The sequence below is a fragment of the Felis catus genome, chromosome E1 (genome assembly GCF_018350175.1).
Source record: "Felis catus isolate Fca126 chromosome E1, F.catus_Fca126_mat1.0, whole genome shotgun sequence".
Taxonomy (NCBI): Eukaryota; Metazoa; Chordata; class Mammalia; order Carnivora; family Felidae; genus Felis; species Felis catus.
The window spans coordinates 50777587-50801681 of NC_058381.1; the positions used below are offsets into that span (position 1 = coordinate 50777587).

Sequence of the window (24095 nt, forward strand, 5' to 3'; positions counted from 1 at the left end):
AAATTTACACGTTTCACTCCCATTTCTGACCACGTGGGTGATCACGTGGGAACAGTCTCCTGGTGCGGTAAGGAAGTTATATACTTTTTTGGGTGCTGAGTCTTGGACATTAACTGATTTACATGTTTCACGGTGACTGACTGCCTGGAACAATTTCTAGACTTATTACCCAAGACTAGAGAACTCCACTTTTTTTTGACACCTTGAGTTATAGCGCTGCCTGAAGCAATAATTGTTAATTACGGTGACAATGGCTTATCCAGAGTTAGAAACTGAGGGCCTGAAGTCTTTCTATAGCACTGTGGAATTTTCCCTAAAGGGTCCCACAGGATCTGACATAGTATTGAAATACGAGTAGATTCACATCAAGAACTCTGCTTTGGAATTAAGTTGATTGCTTTTGTATGTTAGCATTCTCCTCTTGGAAAATCACATTTACATTTCGTGGTGTTCTCAAAGCTATTTCTTGGTCTCTGTTTTTTAACGGACCGCCATGAACCTCTACCGAGGAGTGTGCCCAGGGGAAATGCACTAAGCCAGGAGAGTACGTTGACTATGGTTTGCAAAACAGGACTCTCAGACCGACCATCCTCCCTGGAAAACAAAGGTGACTTAGACATTGCAGAAGCAACCTTAGTGCAAAGGATTATACTGATATTTTTTTTCCAGGCTGGAAGGTTAGAGTTGCACGGTGAAGGATCCTGACATAGTTTTTTGATGTTGTTTTGGCCACGGTTTCTTTGCATTCTTGTTTCTTGTTGGCAGGGGGCATAAGGGATTCCAGAATGAGCCACAGGCCTGGAGAAAGGGCTGCATTTCTTAGAAGTTTTCCTCTGAGATGGCATCCAGTTAGAACTGGAAGCCTTCCAGTTCAGCATTCATTCCTTCTTTGTTCCAGCGAAGGGCATCCACCGAGGAGTGGGATGGCTCCATCTACCTGTACCCACTCCTTCCAGTTTGCAGTTAGCTTCTCAGTGTCACTTGTTTTGTCCCCTTTTATTGTCAAGGCTTTCTAGGTGTTTCTATGACCACCAGGATTGTAGGATCACAGGATGCTCTGGAAGTCCTGCAGCAGAAGCAGTTAATAAGGAAATAAAGGGAATGAAAATGAAGGGTAAAAGAAGGGGGAAAAGACAGAAAAGTAAGAAATCTATTTGGTAGAGAGTGGGGCAGCTTGGGTGTGGTAGGAGAGACACTGGGTAAGTTTTGAAAGAGAATTTGATAAACTTCAGTGTCCATTTCTAATAATTCGCTGTATTAGTTTCTTGCAGCTGCTGTAACAAATTACTGCAAACTTGGTTGCTTAAAACAATAGAAATTTATTCTGTCTTACTTCTGAAGGCCAAAGTCTGAAATCAAGGCGTGGGCAGGCCAGGCTCCGTCCAGAGGCTCTGGGAGAGAATGGGAGAGAATCCTTTCCTTGCTTTGTGTAGCTTCTGGGAGCTGCCGGCATGCCTGGGACTGTGGCTTCCTTACTCCAGTCTCTGCCTCTGTCTTCTCTGGGCAAGTTGAACCTCCCCTTTCCTCTTGTTGTAAGGACACTTCTGATGGCCTGTAGGGCCCACCTGGATAATCCAGGATAATCTCCTCATCTCAAAATCCTTAATTTAATCACATCTGCAAAAGTGTTACTAGGGTAGTATTCACAGGTGCCAAGGATTAGGATACGGGCACATCTTGGGAACCTTTGGTAGCCTACTCCCCTCACTAAAATGTGAACAGTTATATACTTCTACGAATGAATTAAACCAAGCATACTTTTTTTAAGGTGGAAGGCTAGAAGTTTTCTTCGAGTGAGGATCAAGTGAAGATGTCTGCAGTGACCATTACATTTAATTATTTTTTGACATGGAAGCCAATGAACTTATAGAAGAGGTATACCTGTTAAAAAGGTATATAAGATTAATGGAGGAACAAAGGGACAGATCAACAGGTGGCATTGGGACAACTATCTAACAGGCGGTTTTGGGGAAGAGGAAACAATGTTCTTTCCTTATAAAAAGGCAGACGCCACTGAGGCGCCTGGGTGGCTTAGTCAGTTGAGTGTCTGACTTTGGCTCAGGTCATGATCTCACGGTCCATGGGTTCGAGCCCTGCGTCGGGCTCTGTGCTGACAGCTCAGATCCTGGAGCCTGCTTCGGATTCTGTGTCTCCCTCTCTCTCCCCTCCCCTCCTCACACTCACCCTCTCTCTCTCAAAAATAAATAAACATTAAAAAGTTTTTTAAAAACGCAGAGGACAGAAAGGAATGCAAAAATTTTTAATTTTGTATAATCGAAAGGGGAGAAAAGCCCAAACATTGTGTGTGTGTGTGTGTGTGTGTGTGTGTGTGTGTTGCAATACAAACTTCCAAAGGGGCAATGTCTTCTCTTATAAATAAAATAATAATAATAATACTAATATAAAAGTGAGCAAATAGTTTGAATGAGCAGTTCATAGACAAATACAGATATCAGTAGACATACAAAAATATTTGTTAATATATTTGTTAACTGTGCTAAATATTTAAAAAATGTGATTAAAAACAATGAGGTACTCTTGTTTACTTATCAAACTGACAAAGATTAAAAAGTTTGTTGAATACCAAGTGTTGTTGAGGGATTATTTATTTATTTCTTCCTTTTTCCATTAAGAGTTGAAGATAGTTTACTAGGATGCATATAATTCAGCAATTTAGCATAAATAAAAAGTAAATGAGGTCACCTGTGAGGGAGTCTTGCCAAGCAAAAAAAGTCATGTTTGAATCTGATTGAGCTCTAACTTACAGAGGAGTGTGGGAATCAACAAGGGATAAGATCAGCAGAACCCAGTGGGAAGCTTTATAGAACAAATGGTCAGATCTTTTCAACAAAACAATTTCATGTAGAGGGAGGGGTAGATAATAAGAAGTGGAGAGGGAGCTTATAGACGAAGAGAGAAGAAATTTTATCAAGCGGTCATAAAATATGGACCTAATTTGGATATTGATTCAAACACACCATAATTTAACACTATTTGAGATATTTATGAGACCATTAGAATTTTGAACACTGAGTAGATATTAAGAAATTATTTATTCACATGCGATGACACTCTTTGTGGTTATGTTTTTTTTTAATAGTCAATTTCTTTTGGAGATATTGGGTAACATATTTATGTACAAAATGATTTGTTGTTTGGGAAGGTGGGTGGGTATAGGTGAAACAAAATTGGCCATGAGTTGATATTTGTTGAAGCTGGGGAATGGGTTCATGCGAGTTGATTACAATTGTTTTGTTTACTTTCATGTGTATCTAAGATGCTCCGTTATAAAATGTTATTAAAGGGGTAGATAAGACACAAACAGAAAATACTTACTTGGAGGGGCGCCTGGGTGGCTCAGTTGGTTGAGCATCCGATTTCAGCTCACGTCATGATCTTACGGCTGGTGGGTTCAAGCCCCGTGTCTGTGCTGACAGCTCGGAGCTTGGAGCCTGGAGCCTGCTTCGGATTCTGTGTCTCCCTCTGTCTCTGTCCCTCCCCTGCTCATGCTCTGTCTGTCTGTCTCTCTCAAAAATAAATAAACATTCCAAAAAAAAATAAAAAAAAAAAGAAAATACTTACTTGGGCACAAATATGAATATGAGTCCCAGTTTGGGCCTAAGCTTTAAAAAAGTTTTTTTTTTAAATATTTATTTATTTTTGAGAAAGAGAGAGAACATGAGTGTGAACAGGGGTGAGGCAGAGAGAGAGAGGGAGACACAGAATCCCAAGCAGGCTCCAGGCTTCGAGCTGTCAGCACAGAACCTGACGCGGGGCTCGAACTCACAAGCCATGAGATCATGAACTGAGCTGAAGTCAGGCACTTAATCGACTGAGCCACCCAGGTGTCCCGGGTTTTTAGCCATCAACCCAAGGATGGAAACACAAAGGAAAACATTCATGTCATCCATAGGGAGAGATTGATCAATTATACAGAAGAAGCCAACTCTTCTAATTATTGATGACACACATTTTTTTCTAAGAGTCTTTATAAAGAGGGCATCACATAAGGTCATGAAATATATCCTTACAGAGATGAATATCAGATGCTTCTTTTTAAGGTGTACCTTCTTTCATGGGTAGATGATATCATGGTAGAATGTAGTTCAAGAGGAGAAGTGGGGTGAAATCAGGAGAGAGGCAGGATAGACTCTGCACTGGTTAACACTCTAAGAAGGATTATAGACGAAGGACTTTCCTGTGTTATTTCTTTGCATCTCAGCCTTCATGCAGCTGGTGGAATCAAAGTTACTCCTCTGTAGTTTTCCTTGGCTAGAAGGGAGGTGATCACATTGCTATTAAAAGTATGACCTTGGACCAGAGGGGGAAAAATAATCCATTTCTCCCAAGGAAAAAAAAAATTCAACCCTCTTATTCACTATCCCTCTATTTTAAGTATTAAAAGAGAATTTTCTGTTGTTCAGTAGCTATTTAATAAAATCTTTATGTTTTGGAAAATTTCACGTATTCATAGGCACCCAGGACAATGAATTACCATGTATCTGTCACTTAGCTTTGACAATTCCCAACTCATGGCTAATCTTATTTCATCTATAGCTCCCCTCCCCACCCCTACTCCACCATATTATTTTGAAGCAAACTCTACAACCATATTATTTCATTTGGAGACACTTCAGTATTTATCTCTAAAATATGAGTGCTAATTTTAAACCTAAACTAAAATTTAGTGCACCATTTTGAAAAGGTGAAACACGTCACTAAATTTCTCAGCAACCCCTTGCCACATTTTTATTTCAAAGTGGTACTTTAACATTCGTATGACTACACTTCCTTTCAGTAGAGACTCATGAATGAAGCAGCCCATAAATGAGGAAGATGAGCACAGACATTGGGGATTCCCCACCTAACCACTGCCTGCCTCCTAACTTCACTCGGGGCCCAGACCACAAGTGAAGGGCATTGGCTGTGATTTGCTTTTACATTCCTTCAAGAACACATAGTCAGCATCAAACCGTTAACACGAGAACATGCTTCAGTTCAACCCAGTCTGAAAAAAAAAAACGAGCTTCGATCACCTGAGGTTGTAAGAAGAGTCTTCTGAGTGCTTTCATTCTTTGAAAATACGGCCATTTCCGAATGAGTTGATGGTGCTGCTCTGAACACATTGGCTTATTCCTCTTTGGTACATCCATCAATTCTCTGTGTGTTTCACTGATGCTTCATTCACATCTCATTCTGTCAAATGGTCTCGCATTGTCTGCCTTCCATTCTCTTGTTCTTTTTGTTTCTCAGCCTCTCATCCAACTCTCTACTTTGTTTTGTTTTGTTTTGTTTTGTTTTGTTTTTGACTCTCTACCTTTGTTGGTCACTCCCAGGTGTGCATATTCCCCGCCCTCCCCACCCCCCACCTTAAGCTCCATTTGTCTGCTTGAAATTTGTCACAGTCCCCCCACCCCCACCCCAGCATCTTAGACTTTACTTGTCAGAATTGGGACTCATTGTCTTCCTTCTCCACCACCCATCCCAACTGGCCTTGACCTTCTTCTTTCACTTAATTTCATTTAGGTGTAAAAAAGCCAAATTACTACTACTAGTGTTACTGCTGTTACTGCTTATCTTCTGATCTTCCACACCTCTAATCCAGTAAATTACCAGAGCCTATGGGTTTTGCCTCCATAAAGTTTATTAATTTTTTTAATGTTTGTTTATTTTTGAAGGAGAGGGGGGGGGGAGGGGCAGAGAGAGAGAAGGAGACCCAGAATCTGAAGTAGGCTCTAGGCTCTGAGCTGTCATCATAGAGCCCGACGTGGGGTTCAAACCTACAAACCGTGAGATCATGACCTGAGCCAGTCAGATACTTAACCGACTGAACCACCCAGGTGCCCCCTCCATAAAGTTTAAGTAGCTTATTTATCAGTCAGATGGGTGTGGTCTCTGCCTCTGACTTCTTGGGTCTAGTGCTTGCCCCGTGCCTGGGTAGGACATGGTGGATGGCTTTGAAGAGTTGGCATTCGAGTGCAAGGCATGGGTGAACAGATGGATTCAGTCAATCAGTATAGGAAAGGAGACATCCAGACTGCTGTGACCACAGAGAGGAGGAGCATTTATTCTAAATTTTTTTTTTTTTTTTTATGGAAGTCTCCCAGAAGGAGAATATGCCTGAGTTGAGTGTTCAAGTTGACCAGTAGAGACAGGTGATGACAACATTCCAGGGAAAATATAAGCCGAAACCTGGAAGCTTAAAACACCCAGGTGTGTGTATATGGGTGTGTGTGTGTGTGTGTCTGTTTGTGTCTGTGTGTGTCCCACAGTTTCAAAATAGTCTGCAGATGTAAGATTCACCTTGTTACATTATTTTTTTTGAAATGTGGATGACCTAACGTGACCTCCTCAACTGAAAAACATAGCTGACTTCCCTTCTTAAATATGAAATTTAAAGATTATTAGTTTTGGGCTTTCAGTCTTTGGCTGAATATACCACGGTGCCTTCTCTCCACCACTAGGAGCTCATGCTCACTCTGCTTAGAGCCTCACTGTTGCATTTCTGGGTTCTGGTTGTCAATATCCTACCCATTATTTTTTTAAAAAACTTTTTATAATGGAAACATTTAAATATGTTAAAAGAAGACCTATTGTATAATAAATCCTCATGTACCCTTAAAGCCTACCAGTGATCAAAGGACCACCTAAAATATCACTTCCCCCATGAGACCATTTGTTTCTCATTTCCCTCATCGGCTTTGAACCTCCTGTGTATTCATGGTGTGACAGTTGTCATGTAATACTCTGACAGTACAGGAACTGGGTTTTCTTATCCCCTGACTCTTTCAGAGCAGAGTTTGTGGCTTGATGAACTTTTTGTTCCTTGCAATGTCTACTTTTGGTGAATTATTAACAGTTTTGGCTCGAAGATATAAAGAGGCTGGTCAGGAGCTTCATCTGGAATTTCTTACTGGCCAGAAAGAACTGACTGGTGATGGGGGAAGGACCAGGGACTGAGGGGAGAGTGACCTTGTCCTCATGAAGAGAGAAAAGGCGAAAAAAAGGAAACACTTTACTTAAACATACCCTTGACAAGGGGTTGTTAACCCTGGCTGGAATCTTCAATCACTTGGGGAGATTAAAAAAAAAAAAAAGAAAAGTATGTAACACAGCCGCTTTGGAAAACAGTTTGGCAGTTTCTTGCAAGACTAACGCAGTCTTACCATATGATCCTGAAATCACACTCCTTGTTATTTACCCAAAGGAATTAAAAACTTGTGTCCACACAAAAACCTGCGCACAGATGTTTATTTTTCATAATATTATGAAGTGATAATTATGGGATCATTATTCATAATTGGCAAAACTTGGAAGCAACAGATGCCTGTCAGTGGATGAATGGATTAACGAACTGGGGCACATCCAGACAATGGAATATTATTCAGTGCTAACAAGAAAGAAGCTACCACGCCATGGAAAGACACAGAAGAACCTTCAAGGAATATCACTAAGTGAAAGAAGCCAGTCTTTCCAGAACCTTCAAGGAATATCACTAAGTGAAAGAAGCCATTCCAACTGTATGCCATCCTGCAAAAGGCAAAACTATGGAGACAGTAAAAGGATCCGTGGTTGCCAGGGGTTGGGGAGAGGAAGGAACAAATGGGCAGAGCACAGAGGGCTTTTAGGACAGTGAAAGTACTCTGTATGATACTGTAGTGATATCCATGCATATCTGTAAATGTCATATATATCAGTATACCTGTCAGTATGCATTTGTCCAAACCCATAGAATGTACAATACCAGGAGTGAACCCTAATGTAAACCGTGGACTTTGGAGTGATAATGATGCATCAGTGTAAATTCATCACATGTAACAAACCCATCACTCTGGTGGGGGGGGGGTTGTTGATGTTGGTGAGGCTGTGCATGTATGGGGGCAGAGAGTTTATGGGAAATCTCCGTGCCTTCCCTTCCCTTCGATTTTCCTATGAGCTTAAAACTGCTTTAAAAAAATAAGCCCTTTATAAAAAAAAGATACGGATTCTGAGGCCTCGCTTCCGGAGATCCTGAATGCTAGAGCTGAAATAGTTCCCATGGTCAGTGGGAACCAAGAGAATATGGTTCAAAATCAATGAGATGTTTGAAAAATGTAGGTTTTTTTAATTAAAAAATTTTAATGTTTATTTATTTTTGAGATAGAGAGAGCGAGAGCAGGAGAGGGGCAGAGAGAGAGAGAGAGACGCAGAATTCGAAGCAGGCTCCAGACTCTGAGCTGTCAGCACAGGGCCCGACGCGGGGCTCGAACTCCCGAACTGCGAGATCATGACCTGACCGAAGTTGGAGGCCTCGCCGACTGAGCCACCCAGGCATCTTGAAAAATGTAGTTTTAATATAAATAACATAAGAGAGGAAGAACAGAGGACATCTGAAGAAACATGCTCCCCATACAGGGAACATTCTATTTAGCTCATATTTTAAAAATTTTAGCACAAACGTGGAAGGGAGAACAGAAGCTAGTACGTATTGAGCACCTGTTACATGTTAGACCCTGCTAGATATCCTCACATATTTTGTGCCAGCTGAGTCCCTCCGTGACCTGAGCCTCTCATCTTACGTTTGCAGGTGTGGAAACGGGGTTTAAGACATATTTTCAAGCTCACCGTGTTAATAAGTAGCACAGCTGGGATTTAAAATGAGGTCTATCGGTGTTGAAGTTTCTGCTATTTCTACTCCAGCCTGTTATTTTTGTTTTTTTTTTTCTGAAGGGCTCACTCAATCCTAATGTTCGAAACAGTTGCGAAAAGAACAAATATTCAGCCCGCGAGTATTTATGATGTGCGGGCACTGGACATCGTACGGCATTGCTGCCGTAATGGAACTTCTATTGGGAAGATAAATACTAAATAAGTAATAAATGCAGAAGTAAATACATAAATGCAAAAATAATGTGACATTGTGAGACGTGGTGTGAGGAATAGAAGTGGAAGACAGTCGTGCAGGTCTGTTTGAGACAGAGTGGACGGTTTTTTAAATGGCTTAATCTGTTAGTTTCCGGTGTGTAATATAGTGATTCAACAATTCTATACATTACTCAGTGCTCGTCATGATAAGTGTGGTCTTTAGTCCCCATCATCTGTTTCCCTTATCTTCTTCCCGTCCCCCCTGCCCAACTCCCTTCTGGTAACCATCAGTCTGTTTTTTAGAGGTAAGAGTCTGTTTCTTGATTTCTCTCTCTCTTTCTCTTTCCTTTTGTTGGTTTTGTTTCTTAAATTCTACATATGCGTGATATCGTATGGTATTTGTCTTTCTCTGACTGACTTATTTCACTTAGCATTATACTCTCCAGCTCCATCCATGTCATTGTTAATGGCAAGATTTTATTCTTTTTTATGGCTAAATAATATTCCATTGTATATATGTGTGTGTGTGTGTGTCCGTGTGTGTGTGTATAAAACATCTTCTTTATCCACTATTCTGTCAGTGGACATTCGGGCTGCTTCCATAGGTTGACTCTTGTAGATAATGCTGCAATAAACACAGTGGTGCATGTATCCTTTTGAATTAGTGTTTTTGTATTCTTTAGGTAGTGCGATTACTGGATCATAGCATCGTTCCATTTTTAACTTTTTAAAAAAAGTTTACTTATTTATTTTGAGAGAGAGAGAGAAAGTGTGTGTGTGTGTATGTGTGTGTGTGTGTGTGTGCGCGCGCGCGCGCGTGAGTGGGGGAGGGGAAGAGAGAGAAGGAGAGAGAGAGAGACTCCCAAGCAGGCTCCGCACTGTCAGCGCAGAGCCTGATGCAGGACTCAGTCCCACCAACCACGGGATCATGACCTAAGCCAAAACCAAGAGTTGGATGCCTAACTGACTGAGCCACTCAGGCAGCCCTCTTAACTTTTTGAGGAACCTTCATACTGTCTTCCAGAGTGGCTTCACCAGTTTGCATTCCCACCAACAGAGACAGAGTGGACGGACATTTTAAACTAAAACGGCGGGGGTTCGGTAAAGTGCGTCAGGTTCACACTGTAGGTGAGATGCTGGAATGTGAAAGCCGGATGCATGACCCTTAAGCGGTGTTCAGGAAGGTCTGGGAGGGGGTTCTGTGGGCCATGCGATATGAGAGCTGGATGTGGAAGTTTGGGTTCCCGTCCACAAGGGCGCCAGAGCCTTCTAGGCAGAGGCAGTACAAAGATAAAGGCAAGGTCCCGGGAAATCCACCTCCCTCCTTGAAATCAAAATGACTGCGTGTTTTAACACGAGCTTTTTGGGCTTTCTTTCTCTAAATTTTATGTAATTCTGAAGAACTTCGGCATGCCGGCTAGAGCCTCAGGGGTGGGTGCGAGCCGGGGGTTTGGGGGAACAGGAGCATCGGCGTCCTACCACTGTTGTCAAGCCAGCTTCCCCCCTGCACTCCCTTCCCGCTGCTCCATTAGTTGCTTTGCGTCTGATCATCGCCATTTAATAACGTTTAATGACACTTCTCTGCCGATCTCAGTGCCAGCTACCCTTGGGACTTAAGCCTGGATGCAAGTATGAAGGAGAGGGCAGCCAAGGCCTCCAGGTTGCCAGTGACTTGGCTGGAAACCCCATTGACGTTGGGAAACGGATTTTTAAAATAAATCTGGCCCTGGAAGCCATGCCATCCTTTTGTAAAGCTGTGTCAATAACCGTAAACCGTCATAATCATGCCCCCCCCTCGCACCCCCAGCCCTCGGCCGAGCTGACACATATTTAGGCGTCAGCCTATCCTTACGATGCCACCTTCTGTTGACCCTGTGGGATTCTCTTGCTGTTTGGGTTGGCACTGGAGCACAGTCTTCTGTTTTATGTAATACAGCACATGAGAGAAGCTCTTTGTGCGTAGCCTGTCCGCGTGGGTACCGAGCAAGAGGTCTGGTACACCCCATCATTTTCAGGATGGCCGAAGCTAGCGAACATTTCTGTGGCCTGGGAAATGTTTGCGAGCTCTTGGCAAGGCTTTTAGGCTCCAGTGCCATTTTGCTCCAGGCCAGGATCGTAACGACCCCGGCTTCGGTTTAAGATGAATTTCTGCAAATGTGTGTGTGTGGCGGGACTGCGTTTTCAAAGAAAACAAGCGACGGGCGTGATACAGGCTGATGTAATCGAGCACTGCATATGCCCAGCCAAGCCAACGAGGCTTACCCTTTGCAGATTGTACCAGTAAGAGGGCAGAGTTTGTGGAGGTCTGCAGGGATACACAGAATTCTCTCTCTCTGAGAAGGTGGTTCTGACCATGTGACACCACACAGAGCCTATTTCCTGATACGTTTATGTTTTTGTTTTTGCTTTAGGCTATCAAAAGAGTCAGCCACTTAACATACTTGGGCACTTAGCTGTATTAATTCGTATGGTCTCCTTGCCTAATTTTTTTTTTTTTAACGTGTTAAACGTTAGCATCAGGTGTTGGCAGCCTTGCGGGGGGAACAGATTGCTTAGAAATAAACACAGCTGGAAACTGACCATGTATTGTTTTTCTTCCTTTTAAGAAATGAAAGAGGCATTTGTAGAAAGGCTGGAGAATGCGGTCCTGGCCAGAATTACTTTATAGATTTATCCTTCCAAGTCTAGCTAATGATTAACATCACGCCTTGGTGTCTAAATGGACCCACTTTCCTTCTTTCTCTGTGAAGTTGGCGGTTTGCTGGGAACAATAAACTCAGAGAGGTTTGCTGCGATCCGCACTGGGGAGGGTGGAGTCTGTTCAGTTCTGCTTCCCTCTGCTGAAGTGTGGTCTTCAGCACTAAGCAAAGAATGCCTCGTGTGTGGTGTTCTTCTGCTAGTCTTGCTTGCAGCCTTGCAAACCTCATCAGAGTCACTTCTGGCCTCTTACTGGGCTCCTCCTTCAGTGATGGGCAAGTAAGTGAATTATGGAATGTTGGTGCGTGTGTCTGTGATTTTTGTTTTATTTGATGCACTATCAGAAATGAAGGCGGATGTATACCAACCGCGTAATTCAACCAGCTTTTGTGTCCCCTGCAACTGTTTCGCTGGCTGCTGTCAGAGAAGAGGGAGCCTTCTCTTCTCACACCTGGAAGACTTTATTTTTGTTGTGGTCCTTTATTCCTTTAGTCTCTGTGCCCAAAGGTTGCTCTCTCTTTCTCTCGTAATATTACTCTTTCTTTGAATAGACGTTTCGATGATTTGTTGAGCTATAGTATAATAATGAATGGCTAATAATTAATTGCTGTGATGGAATGATTCATCGCTCTGTTTGTTTTTCAAAGGCAGTTTGTCCCATAAATAGCTCCCTTTCTCTCTCTCTCTCTCTCTCTCTCAACATCTATCTTAAGAGCTGAGTAAGAAATGAAGAAGCGAGAGATGTAGGAATTTCAGAGTAACTTTTGCCTTTGGTTTGCTTACGTGGCTACCATGCCTTTTTCACAGGCGAAATGTATTTGACTTTTGTTTTATTTTGTTTTCACTGAGAGGGCTACAGGGTTGTAGTCGCTGGGAGATCTGAATTACCTGTCGCCTGTGTTGGAGTATAGATGTAGTTATCTGGACAAATGGAATTTGCCATTCATTCCTCACTGGAGTATCCCATTTAAAATAGCAATCGTTATCTATTTGACTGAGGCTCATGGATAGGAATTGTTGGAATTAGGCCATTCATCTATTTGGATTTTCACCATCAGATCCAGCTACTTAACATTCTTGGTATACAGCACAGCCCTGTGTATTGTCTACCCATATGTATGGACACAGTTCGTTGCGTTGCCTAACTGACTAACGTAGTAACATGTGCTAAGCGGCCTTCCAAACTCCAGGAGGAGGAGGTGAATAGTGAGTCTTGAGTCTTATAAAACACATAGGTAAGCCCAAAGGAGGAGAGAGTCGAGAAGACCTGTTACAATGAAGGTGGACCCAAAATGCTTTCTCTGCATTGACGACTGCCAAGCATATTTTTTCTTGCCTTTATGCAACTTGGCAGAATTGATCTTCATTTTGGACTTTGAAGGCCTAGAGGGGGAAAAGAAGACTCAATTGCACATTGTCTTGGGCTGTGATGATCTGACCAATTGTGCTCATGAATTTCTGAAGTGATTTTTTAAATGTTTATTTATTTTGAGAGAGAGAGAAAGAGTGGAAGCGGGGGGTGGGGGCAGAGAGGAAGAGAGGGAATCCCAAGCAGGCTCCACACTGTCAAGGCAGAGCTTGATGCGGGGCTCGGTCCCACGAACCGTGAGATCGTGACCTGAGCCGAAATCAGGAGTCAGACGCTTAACTGACTGAGCCACCCAGGCGCCCCTTAAATGACTCATTTTTTTTAAATATGAAATTTATTGTCAGATTGGTTTGCATACAACACCCAGTGAGATTATACACATTCTTTCTCTGAATGATTGTAATTAACAGCTACTTAAGGTATGTCTGTGTTCTTTCATATGTGACACCTCATGGTTCTCATATCCAGCCCAGAAAGGTAGGTATTGGTATTATTTCCCCATTTTACAGTTGAGGATATCGAGTGTCAGGTGAACAGTGATTCTGGCGGTCACTTAATGAGTGAAGTACCAGATGTAAGCCGAGTTTTTAAAAGCTCATAATCCCATGTTCCCCTGCCCCCCTCCTCTCATCATCTCTAAACTCCTTCCATTGTAGACTAGGGGAATGAGCTCCAGTCTGGGTTTTGGAGACCTAGATTCTGATTCCGACTGGGTCATTGCTGGCTCTGTGATGTTGAACAATCATGGAAGCCTCTGGATGTCATTTTCCTACCAGGAGGTTATACTGTTTGATGTCTTAAGTTTCTTTGCATCTTGAGAGTCTCTGTCCGTCTGCGTCTACCCGACCCTCTATGGGGCTTGCGTCATTGCCATAGTGTGCACCCCTGCGATGTAGAGCAGGGGTGGGGAGAGAAGGAAAGGAGGACCATGGGCATTTGACCCAGCTCTGTTCCGGTTTCTCCTACCAGAGAAAGGAAGGAGGCACAGAATCTCCTTAGGTGAGGAAAATCCTGGGCCCTTAAGAGACTGTTTTCTCTGACCTGCCTCCTGAGCTGGCATTTCTCAGTCTGCTCTTTGTTTGTTTGTTTGTTTGTTTGTTTTTTTATTCATCAGCAACAATTATTTGAGCCAAATTCTCTGTACGTTCAGCCCAGGGATGAACACATGGGTTACATTCCCATCTGGCCCCCTAAGAGACGATAACCTCTTTGCATGAGCCCATCTATTATCCTTCTTCCTTTTTCGAACAGGGTAAATGTAAATAAATACTCTCTCCGTCTTTTAGACGTTTCAGCTTATATGGCAGGTGGTTGAGAAATGGGCAGGACAGAAGCGTGGGAAAGTATTGTTTATTTTACCTCCAGAGTTGACTCTATCAGGTGTTTACAGATTAAATTAGAAAGTTGTAAGATGCTGAGACGAGGGTGACTACATTTGACTGACATTAAAGGGGAAAAAAATTTGTATTCGACACCATCTACCATCATCATCGTTGTGTACGAGAAAGAATGAAGAACTCAGAATGACCACCTCTCAGCAGGGAGGAAAGGGCAGGCCTTCCTGGGTAAAGAGAGTTAGCATTCTAATAAGGATATTTTCACCCGTAAGTGGCGAAAAACTTCATCCACGACCACAGAGCATTTGGGAAGCTGGGCTCCGCCTGGGGCTTGGGTGCTTGTCACTCACAGGCTTCCCGGGTGGGAAGTGGGGTTCTGAATGGGGAGATGAGAGCAACACATTCCCAGGCTAGCCCTTTTCCTTTGCTGCAGTCTCTGTCCCCACTCTCTTGCTGTCATTTAGACCTTAACCTTATCCTTATGTCTTTCCCCCATAGGCAGGAAGCGAAACCCTGGCCTTAAAATTCCAAAAGAAGCATTTGAACAACCTCAGACCAGTTCCACGTAAGTTGGCAAGATCATCGTCTTAATCCAAACACTCCACTTTACAGATTTCCTGGGAATAGGGGTTCATTTCTGGACTGGTGCGCAATGCCTCGACTATGGAAAGCATTGTTAGAAAGAAGAGCCCTTTAAAGGGGAGAGCCATGGACCTGGAATAGGTCCGTCAGTCTATATCGAATGGGTCACTTTGAACTCAATGTCTCACATTACCGGTTGGCAGAAAATTGAGTGTCACAAAGTCATTTGGCAGATGGAGTCTTATGAAAGGTTCCTGGACGTGGGCTTTCTGCCTTTTCCATATAGGCTTGGGCCAACAAGCGAATCCCCGTATAAAGCCACTACTGTAAAACATGAGTTGAGATGGAAAGATGGCATTTGGTAAGGACTCAGCATCCTGACACCTAAATCCCATCCCGTATAATGGGAAGGGCAAAATGAGGTACAGGAGCGTTTTTTTTTTTTTTTTTTAATTAGCAGAGGCTTTGGCCCAGATCCCTAAGTGAGCTCGAGTCCTGGTGAAGCGGGCTACCCTCTCCCGTTCTCTCCCTCTTAATTTCTTTTTCACTCTGGGGGGGAGTGAGAGTACCCCCCTGTCCCGCTGGAAGTATGACCAGCTTATAAAGCATCTGTTTGGGAGGAATGGAAATTGCAAGGAAAAAAGTCATAACAGGAGTATTGGAGGGGCAGAGCAAGCATAAAAAAGAAAGGCCATTCCAATTGAAGCTTGAGTTTACAAGGCCTTTGCTCATCTCTGCAAAGGTGCCTCCCTTTCAAAAGGGTTTTGCACTTAACCATGACCCATCCTATCAGTAAGCGCACCTCCTGGTGTTGGAATGTGCTGGTAAAAATGATCATGTCTACCGTAAGACTTTGTCGAGGCCATTGCCTTTGCATTCCATTGAAGAATCTCCTAAGTGCAGAGCGGAGTGGAGGGCTTGTCTTCAGGGTTCTACACCATAGTTCAAGGGTCAAGCTCACGTTGCACGATTCCTTTCGTGAGGCTCTACAGGATAAGGTTCCTTCCGTATCTGCTACCGAGATTAGTTCTTTTGGTCTTTTTGTTTTTGTTTTTTCCTCTGGACCTAAGACCTGTGTAATTAATAACTTTTCCCCTCTGATTGGTTTCTAGAGAGTTTAGAGTCAAATATATTGTTTCCCTGTACTACCTGTATTGGACTCTACGTGATACACTTTTAGAACTTTTCATCTTGAAATTATTGTGGATTCACAGGATATTATACAGAAATGTACAGGGAAGTCCCATGGCCTCTTCCCCTAGTTTGTGTCCCCCCCCCCCAACATCAACATCTTACACAACATAGTATCAAAACAAAGTGGCATTGGTGCAAATCATAGAACTCACTGAGATTTCACCAGTACTGCACGTACTCGTGTGTGTGTGTGTGTGTGTGTGTGTGTGTGTGTGTGTGTGGCTCTATGCAGTTTTATCACATCTGTAGACTTATGTAACCACAGCCATAAGCAAGATACTCAACTATATCAACACTGTAAGATTCTTTGACGTCATTCCCTTAGAGCCATGCCCACCTCTAACCCGCAGCCCAAATCTCTGACAACCACTAATCTGCTCCCCATTTCCATTTTGTTGTTCCATGGTTGTTACATAAATGGCATCATGCATCTCCTCCTGTTTGAGGTTGGCTTTTCCATTCAGCATAGTTTCCTTGAGGTTCATTCAAGTTGTTGCATGTATCAGTAATTCATTCCTTGTTATTGCTGACCCCCTTCAATGGTATGGATATGCCACACTATGTTTAACGCTTTAGCCTTTGAAGGAGATATGGGTAGTTTCCAGTTTGGGGCTGTCAATGCTAAAAACAAGTTCCTGCTTGAAAATAAGTCTTCATTTCCGTGGGACCTGTGTCCAATAGTACAATTGCTGGGTCATATGGTAAGTCTGTTTTTTAGCTCTGAAACAACTTCCAAAGTACTCTCTGGATGATTGTACCATTTTACACTGTTAGCAGTTTATGAATAATCCAGTTTCTCTGCGTCCCTGCCAACATGAACACTATTTTCCATTTTCGCCATTAGGATAGATGTATAGTGATACATCATTGCAGTTCTGATTTTCGTTTCTCTAATGGTGAATGGTGCTGAGTATTTTTAGGTGTTTGTTTTTCATCCGTGTATCTTTAGTGGTGAAGAGTCTGTGCACATCTTTTCTTATTCCTTAATCAGCTGGCTTTTTTAATGTTGAATTTTGAGAGTTCTTTCTATATTCTAGACATAAAGAGTTTGTCAGGTATGTGATTTAAAAGCATTTTCTCCCAATCTATAATTTGTCTCTTCATTCTTTTATTTTGATGAAATCCAGTCTAGCAATTTTTCTTCTTAGGGATCATGCTTTTGGTGACAATTTTGAGAACATTTTGCTTCACACTTTGTTCTTGTTTTTCAAAATAATTTTGGCTATTCTAGTGCTTTTCTGTTTCCATATTAGTTTTATTTTTTTATTTTATTTTTTCCATATTAGTTTTAGATCAGCTTGTCTGTGTCTACAAATAAACTTGCTGAGATTTTGGTAGAAATTGTGTTTAACATATAGATCAATTTAGAGACAATGGACATCTTTACTAACTTGAATCTCCTAATCCATGAGCCTGGTAGATTTTGTAAGTATCTAGATTTTCTTTGATTTCTTTTCATCAGTATTTTATAGTTTCATTATACCTATTCTCTACATCAGGTTTTTTTTTTAAATGTTTATTTATTTCTTTGGAGAGAGAGAATGAGCAGGGGAGGGGCAGAGAGAGAAGCGAGGGAGAGAGTACCAGGCAGGCTTCATTCCATCTGTGCAGAGCCCAATGAGGGGCTCGAACTCACAAACTGTGAGATCATGACCTGAGCTGAAATCAAGAGTCGGAATTTTAACTTACTGAGCCACCCAGGCATTCCTGCATTAGGGTTTGTTAACATTTATACCCAAGTATTTCATTTTGTGGAGAGCAATCATAAATGACACTTCATTTAAAATTTTGGTTTCCACTTGTTAGGAATCAGTATATAGAAATGCAATAGATTTTTCTGTGTTGATATTCTATCCTGTGACCATATTGAATTCACTTAATTGTTCTTTGAGTTTTCGTAGATTATTATTATTGTTATTATTGTTATTTTGCATTTTTGTAGATACTTTAGAACTTTCAATGGAGACGATCATGCCTTCTGAAAATAGAGACAGTTTTCTTTCTTCCTTTGCAAGCTGTATTTTTAAAACTTTGAATAAGATTATTATTATTACTATTTTGCTTTGTTTCAGTGGCAAGAATGTCCCATTCTGTGTCACTTAAGATTGATGAGAGCAGGCAACCATGCTTTGTTCTTAAAGAGAAAGCGATCAGTCTTTAACCATTAAGCAGGATGGTAGGTTTTGTAGATTGAGGTTTGAAAAGTTCTTCTCTAGTTGTAGGGTACTGAAGGTTTTTATTGTTAATGTGTTTTGAATTTTGTTAAGTGCTTTTTTCTGCATCACTTGGCACGATCATAGATTTTTCTTCTTTGTACTGTTGATGTGGATTACATTGTGATTGATATTTAAATATTGAACTAGTTTTGTATACCCCAAATAAATTCCACTTGGTTATGGGTACATTATTTTTTTTTTTTACACACTGTGGGACTCAATCTGCTGAAATTTTGTTGAGAAGTTTTGTGTCTAAGTTCATGAGAGATGTTGGTCTGTGGTGGGTTGTTTTGAGTTTTGTTTGTTTTGTTTTTGTTTTGTTTTGTTTTGGTGTGTGCTAGTATTTTCTGGTTTTGATATTAAAGTAGTATTGGCCTCATAAAATCAATTGGTAAGAGTTTCTTCTTCTTTTTTTTCTGGTAGACACATAAAGTCTATGAAACAAAATTAGCCAAAATATTTCTTTTTCTAGAGCTTTTAAAATACAAATTCAGTTTCTGTAGTAGTTATAGGACTATTCAGATGACCTGTTTCATCATGGCTAAGTTTTGGTCATTGGTGGTTTTCAAGGAATTGGTTCATTTCTTCTAAGTTGTTGAGTTTATAAAAGTTGTTCATAGTACTTCTGGATTATTCTTTGAATAGCTGCAGGATATATTGTGATAGCCCCTGTTTTTTCCCAAGATTGGTAATTTGTGTGTCCTCTCTTGTTAAATGTTTCAGTCTTGCTAGAGGTGTATCAATACTATTGTTTGTTTTTTTAAGAACCAACTTTAAAAAAAATTTTTTTTTTATTTTTGGCTTCTCAATTTTACTGATTTCTGCCCTTAATTTTATTATCTTCTTTGGTAATACATTTTTATATCACACTCTCAATTCTCTTACATTCCTTCCCTTCACATTTTTAGTCTTCATTCGTTTCTAACTGATACTAATTTTCTGCATTTTATGAATTTTTGAAAGCCATCATAAATCCTTCCTTGGTATAAACAAGTGAATGAAAGCCTACGTAATGCTACACTATTTCTGTGTTCTTTCCCTCATGTGGTAGAATAAACTTTGAATATGATTTTCTTTTTCACTGTGTAAAGCCAAGAGTATCATTTTATTATTGTAGACAATACCACTCAAGCTCATGGAGAGCCTATTATTATTATTATGATTGTTATTATTATTATTTTAATACTAATGCTTAAATTTGTACTCCTAAAGAAGTAGCTTCCACATTTTGTGTTTTCCTTGGCAAGTTTTTGAGCTTGGCTTGGTGACTCTTACCATTTATACCCTGCCTTCTTCTGCAGTACTACACAAAAATAAATATCCTGGGACAGAGCTCCATTCTTCCTAGTTCCATGTGTGTGGTCCCTCTGCTGGAGCTCTTTCTTTGAGTAAGTGATGCCAGTGTGTCTTTGGCTCAGGTCTCTGAGCTGCCCCCTTACTGGACTGGCAGCGGCTAATTCTGAATTGATTCGATGCTAGTGAGTATTATTCCAGTTAACCTCCCAAGAAGCTCAGGAGGCCGTTACTGTTACTCCCCTCCTGAGAAAACAGACCTGTATGAGGTCAGGTGCCTTGCTCAAAACAGTTGAGTATCACTTCATGGGTAAGAGTTCAGGCTCGAGTAAGTTGGCCCGTGTTCGTCTTTGAGATCTACATTTCACTAGTTGAATGAATACCTTAGGCAAGTTATCTAACTCGACGGAGCCTTAGTTTCTTCTTCTGAAAGATGAGAATAAATAATGATGTGATTGCTGTGAGGTTTAGGCATCATAACCTCTATTAAGTGTCTAGCCTTTTCCCTTGGGATTTCTCAAAGAAGGCTGCTCCAAGTGTTGTTGCTGTTATTATTACTAATCCACTAAATAATTATTTAAAATGTTTTTATTTATTTTGACAGGTAGAGAGAGAGAGAGAGTGAGCGGAGGAGGGGCAGAGAGAGGGAGAGAGAAAATCCCAAGCAGGCTCCATGCTGTCTGTACAGAGCCCGATGCGGGGCTTGAACCCACAAACACATGAGACCGTGACCTGAGCCGAAATCAAGAGTCAGATGCCTAACCAACTGAGCCACCCAGGTGTCCCCACTTAATTATTAATAGTTATTATTAAGTGGAAGAGCTGGTGTGCAAAGTCAGGATTCTCTGACTTTCAAGTATATGCTCTTAGCCACATGTTGGACTGGTAGAGAGTGTGGCCAAATAGTCTGCGGCTAGTGAAACAAGAGGCAGGATCTTTTACTCTCGCAGTTGAGAAGACATTAGAGTGAGGCTCTGGGTTCTAATTTCACCATGTCTTTGAATGACAGGAAGTTATTTAGTCTGTTTTGATGTCAACTCTTCCCATTAAGGTAGAGATAATAGTCCCTCTAAGATTTGTGTAAATTAAAGAAGATATTTTATATAAAGGGCCTAGCACATGGGTGCCTGGGTGGCTCATTCGATTAAGTGTCCGACTCTTGATTTCAGCTCAGGTCAGTCCTGATCTTGTGGTTCATGGGATTGAGCCCCACATTGGGCTCTGTGCTGTGGGTGCAGATCCTGTTTGGGATTCTCTCTGTATCCCCCCTTCAAAATAAATAAATAAACATTAAAAAATAATAAAGGGTCTAGCATAGTCTCTGGCCCAATAGACGAATAATAATTGTCCTAACACCCAGTAAACTGATTACTTATTACTTAGAATTACAAATAAATAATCACTATAATATGCCGAAGCTTGTTGTTCCTATAAAAGCTAATACTAGGTGACCGTTGGAGTACCTTTGGCCTTCCAGGGAGGGAATTTTGTAATAAGCTTGTTTCTGTCCCCACAGGTCTAAAATATTGAATAAGCAACGGAGAACATACACCCACAGTTTAACCTCCTGCAGAGACTCAGTGCCCCAGGCAGACTAATAATATGCCCAGTCTGGACAGAACACAGTGTCAACTAATCTAATACGAGCTGTCAGTCTTGGCTGCATCGTTTGATGCTTTTGGCAGACTGGATGAGTCCAAAGGCCTCAGGCTCGGGTGGATTGATCATTTTCATTAGAGGGGACCTGGGTGTTGAGAGTAAGTTCCTTGGATTCAATTAGACTTGGATTGAAATCATGGCTTTACCACTTGGGAGCAAGTTAGTTAAACTCTGAACCAGATGGTTTCTCATCTGGACCATTGGAGTAATGATACTCATAGGAGTGTGTGTGTGTGTGTGTGTGTGTGTGTGTGTGTGTTTAAGGCATTAAATGAGATGTAGGTAAAGCACTTCACCTGATTCTTTATGTCAAGACAGATTCAAGTGACATGAGTTTTATTTTCAGCTCTGTTAGGCTGTATGGCTTTAGCAAACCACTGAGCTTTTCTGGGTTCCATTTTTCTCTCATTCTGGAAAATGACATGACCTCCTCCTATTAGGTAGAGGTATAATGCAAGGTTAGTATAACACTTGAGTCTGTACACTTTTTTTGTGTGTGTGTGTGAAAGTCCAGATAGTAAATATTTCAGGCTACTCGGGTCACAGTGTCCTCTGTTGGATATTCTTCGTAAATTGTTTTTCCACAACTTTTTAAACTTGAAAAAAATTATTAGTTGGGCCACGGGCTGTAATTTGCAAAACTCTACATGGATACTGGGACACCAGAGCTGGAAGGGGTCTTACCCAATGCCCTCATGCAAGAAAATGGAGGTAGCCCCAAATAACCAGTGACATTCTGTTGCTTCATACCTTTTTTTTAGTGTTTATTTTTGAGAGAGAGAGAGAGAGAGAGAGAGAGAAATCAAGTGGGAGAGGGGCAGAGAGAAAGGGAGACACAGAATCCAAAGCAGGCTCCAGGCTCTGAGCTGTCACCTCAGAACCTGACTCAGGGCTCGAACTCACAAACCGCGAGATCATGACCTGAGCTGAAGTCGGACACTTAACCACTGAGCCACCCAGGTGCCCCAGTTGCTTCATACTTTTTAAAAGGAAGGGTCCTGAACAATTGCAAAAGGTTTTTTTTACTGTTTATGTTAGTCATGTTTCAAGTAATATCTGTCTTTATTTCAGAATTGCATTGTAATTGGTACAAACTATTGACAGTGAAAGAAACAGTTTTGGAAATTTTAAGAATGAGAAATCAGATTTTTAGAGACTTAATCCTCTGGAACGTATTTCTGAAGAAAATTTACCTGCTTATAAACACAAGATGTATAAAAACATCACTGGTGTGTGCGTGTACGTGTGTGTGCGTGTGGATATGTGTGTTTTCCTCTCAATCTCTTCCTCCTACTCCCTGGTTTTAAGTTAGTATAGAAAAACTTTATTTTAGGTATTCTATGTATTTCAAAGGGATTTTGAGGTGACGGAGGGCTTGCCATTAAAACTTTAAATTTATGTTTATACCTATGTTTATATTCTTACTTTTTCTTGTTTTTTAAATTTAGTTTCAGCACATGGGGTAGGATTATAACACACGAGGATTCTTCTCTCCTTTCCTTTCATCTTCCCTGTCTTCTATTTTTTCTTGTATTTTTGTAGAGGCAGAGTTCTGGCATGGAATGTCCCCTTAGGAGGACCTGGTTCTCTTTGGTCATCCTTGATTCTGCCAGCACTGGGATCCTTTTGTCTTTTTCTAGTGATGCTTTGGGTGCATTTATTTCAAGAAAATGCTTTTTGAGGCTCCTAATTAGTGGCAAGGCCAAGGCCAAACATCCTTCTCTTGAGTGGATTGATATCAATCCAGGTAGTATTGAAGTAGTAGAAATACATACCCATGAGGGGACTGTGTGCTTTCTCTATGGAGACACAAAATCAGTCAACCTCTGGCTTCTGAGATGACCCCTGGGTTGCACATGAACTATGTATGGAAGAAATATCACAACCGGATTAGACAGCCTGATAGAACAGAAAGTATTCTGATCACAAACCAGGAGACCTGGGTTAGTTGTGACCTTGGGCAAGTCACTGGGTTAGTTGTGACCTTGGACAAGTCACTGGGTTAGTTGTGACCTTGGACAAGTCACATCAGCCTCTCTGGATGTTTTTTCCATCTGTAAATGTGGGGACTAGATGGATTTGGAATTATTATGGTGAGTTAACATAACCATAGGCTAATTATTGTTTTTTTAAAACAATTGTGGGAGGGGTGCCCGCGTGCCTCAGTTGGTTAAGCGTCGGACTTTGGCTCAGGTCACAATCTAATGGTTCATGAGATTGAGTGCCACGTCGAGCTCTCTGCTGTCAGCACAGAGCCCACTTTGGATCCTCTGTCCCCCTCTCTCTCTTCCCCTCCCCTGCTCTTGTGTGTGTTCCCTCTTTCTCTCTCTCTCTCAAAATAAATAAATAAACTTAAAAGAAAACAATTGTGGGAAAATGTGGTGGAGTAATTAGGCACATTGGTGTTTTTGGATGAAAGAAAAAGTTTGGGACTTACTAGAATAGTATGGTTATTTGTATAACTATTTACACCTAGATCATATTTATCGGATATTTACTATATGCCGGCCATGTTAAAGAAGAAATAGAAGCTCAAAGAGATTAAGTCATTTAAACCCAAATTTTATTTTATTCCAAATCCCACACTACTAACACTTTTGTGCTGCCTAATTTTACTGATGAACTTCTACTTTAATCCTGCAGAAAAAAAAAACATCTCTCCAGTTGTATGTGATTTGAGAAGGGCATATTTGACTAAATATTTCATGGTTTTTCTTTACCCCTTTTCTTTCTTAGGCCACCTCGAGACTTAGACTCCAAAGCTTGCATTTCTATTGGAAATCAGGTAAGAAAAATCATGTGTGCCAGTTAATATCTTGACCGTTTTCCATATATGCTTTCTGACTGGCCATTGAAAAATTTATTTTCCATTACATGCCATCAGGAGATGGGTCAAAAAATTTG

The 24095-nt window shown here is 41.3% G+C and overlaps 1 protein-coding gene across 3 annotated transcripts in view; it reads left to right on the forward strand.

Annotated features, from left to right (window-relative positions):
- The window catches only part of MAP2K6 (mitogen-activated protein kinase kinase 6), a 121633-nt gene that overhangs the window by 63123 nt on the left and 34415 nt on the right, over positions 1 to 24095 (forward strand). Inside the window, exons 1-3 of one of the 3 annotated variants that reach the window (XM_019818165.3) lie at positions 11605 to 11820; positions 14746 to 14812; positions 23928 to 23976. Coding sequence is in view for 1 of the 3 variants with exons in the window: in XM_003997108.6 (XP_003997157.1) it covers positions 14746 to 14812; positions 23928 to 23976 (116 nt within the window). In the remaining 2 variants the exon portion in view is untranslated. Of the gene's footprint in view, positions 1 to 11604; positions 11821 to 13650; positions 13910 to 14745; positions 14813 to 23927; positions 23977 to 24095 lie in introns of those variants that run through there. The other 2 variants (XM_019818166.3, XM_003997108.6) reach the window with 2 other exon arrangements.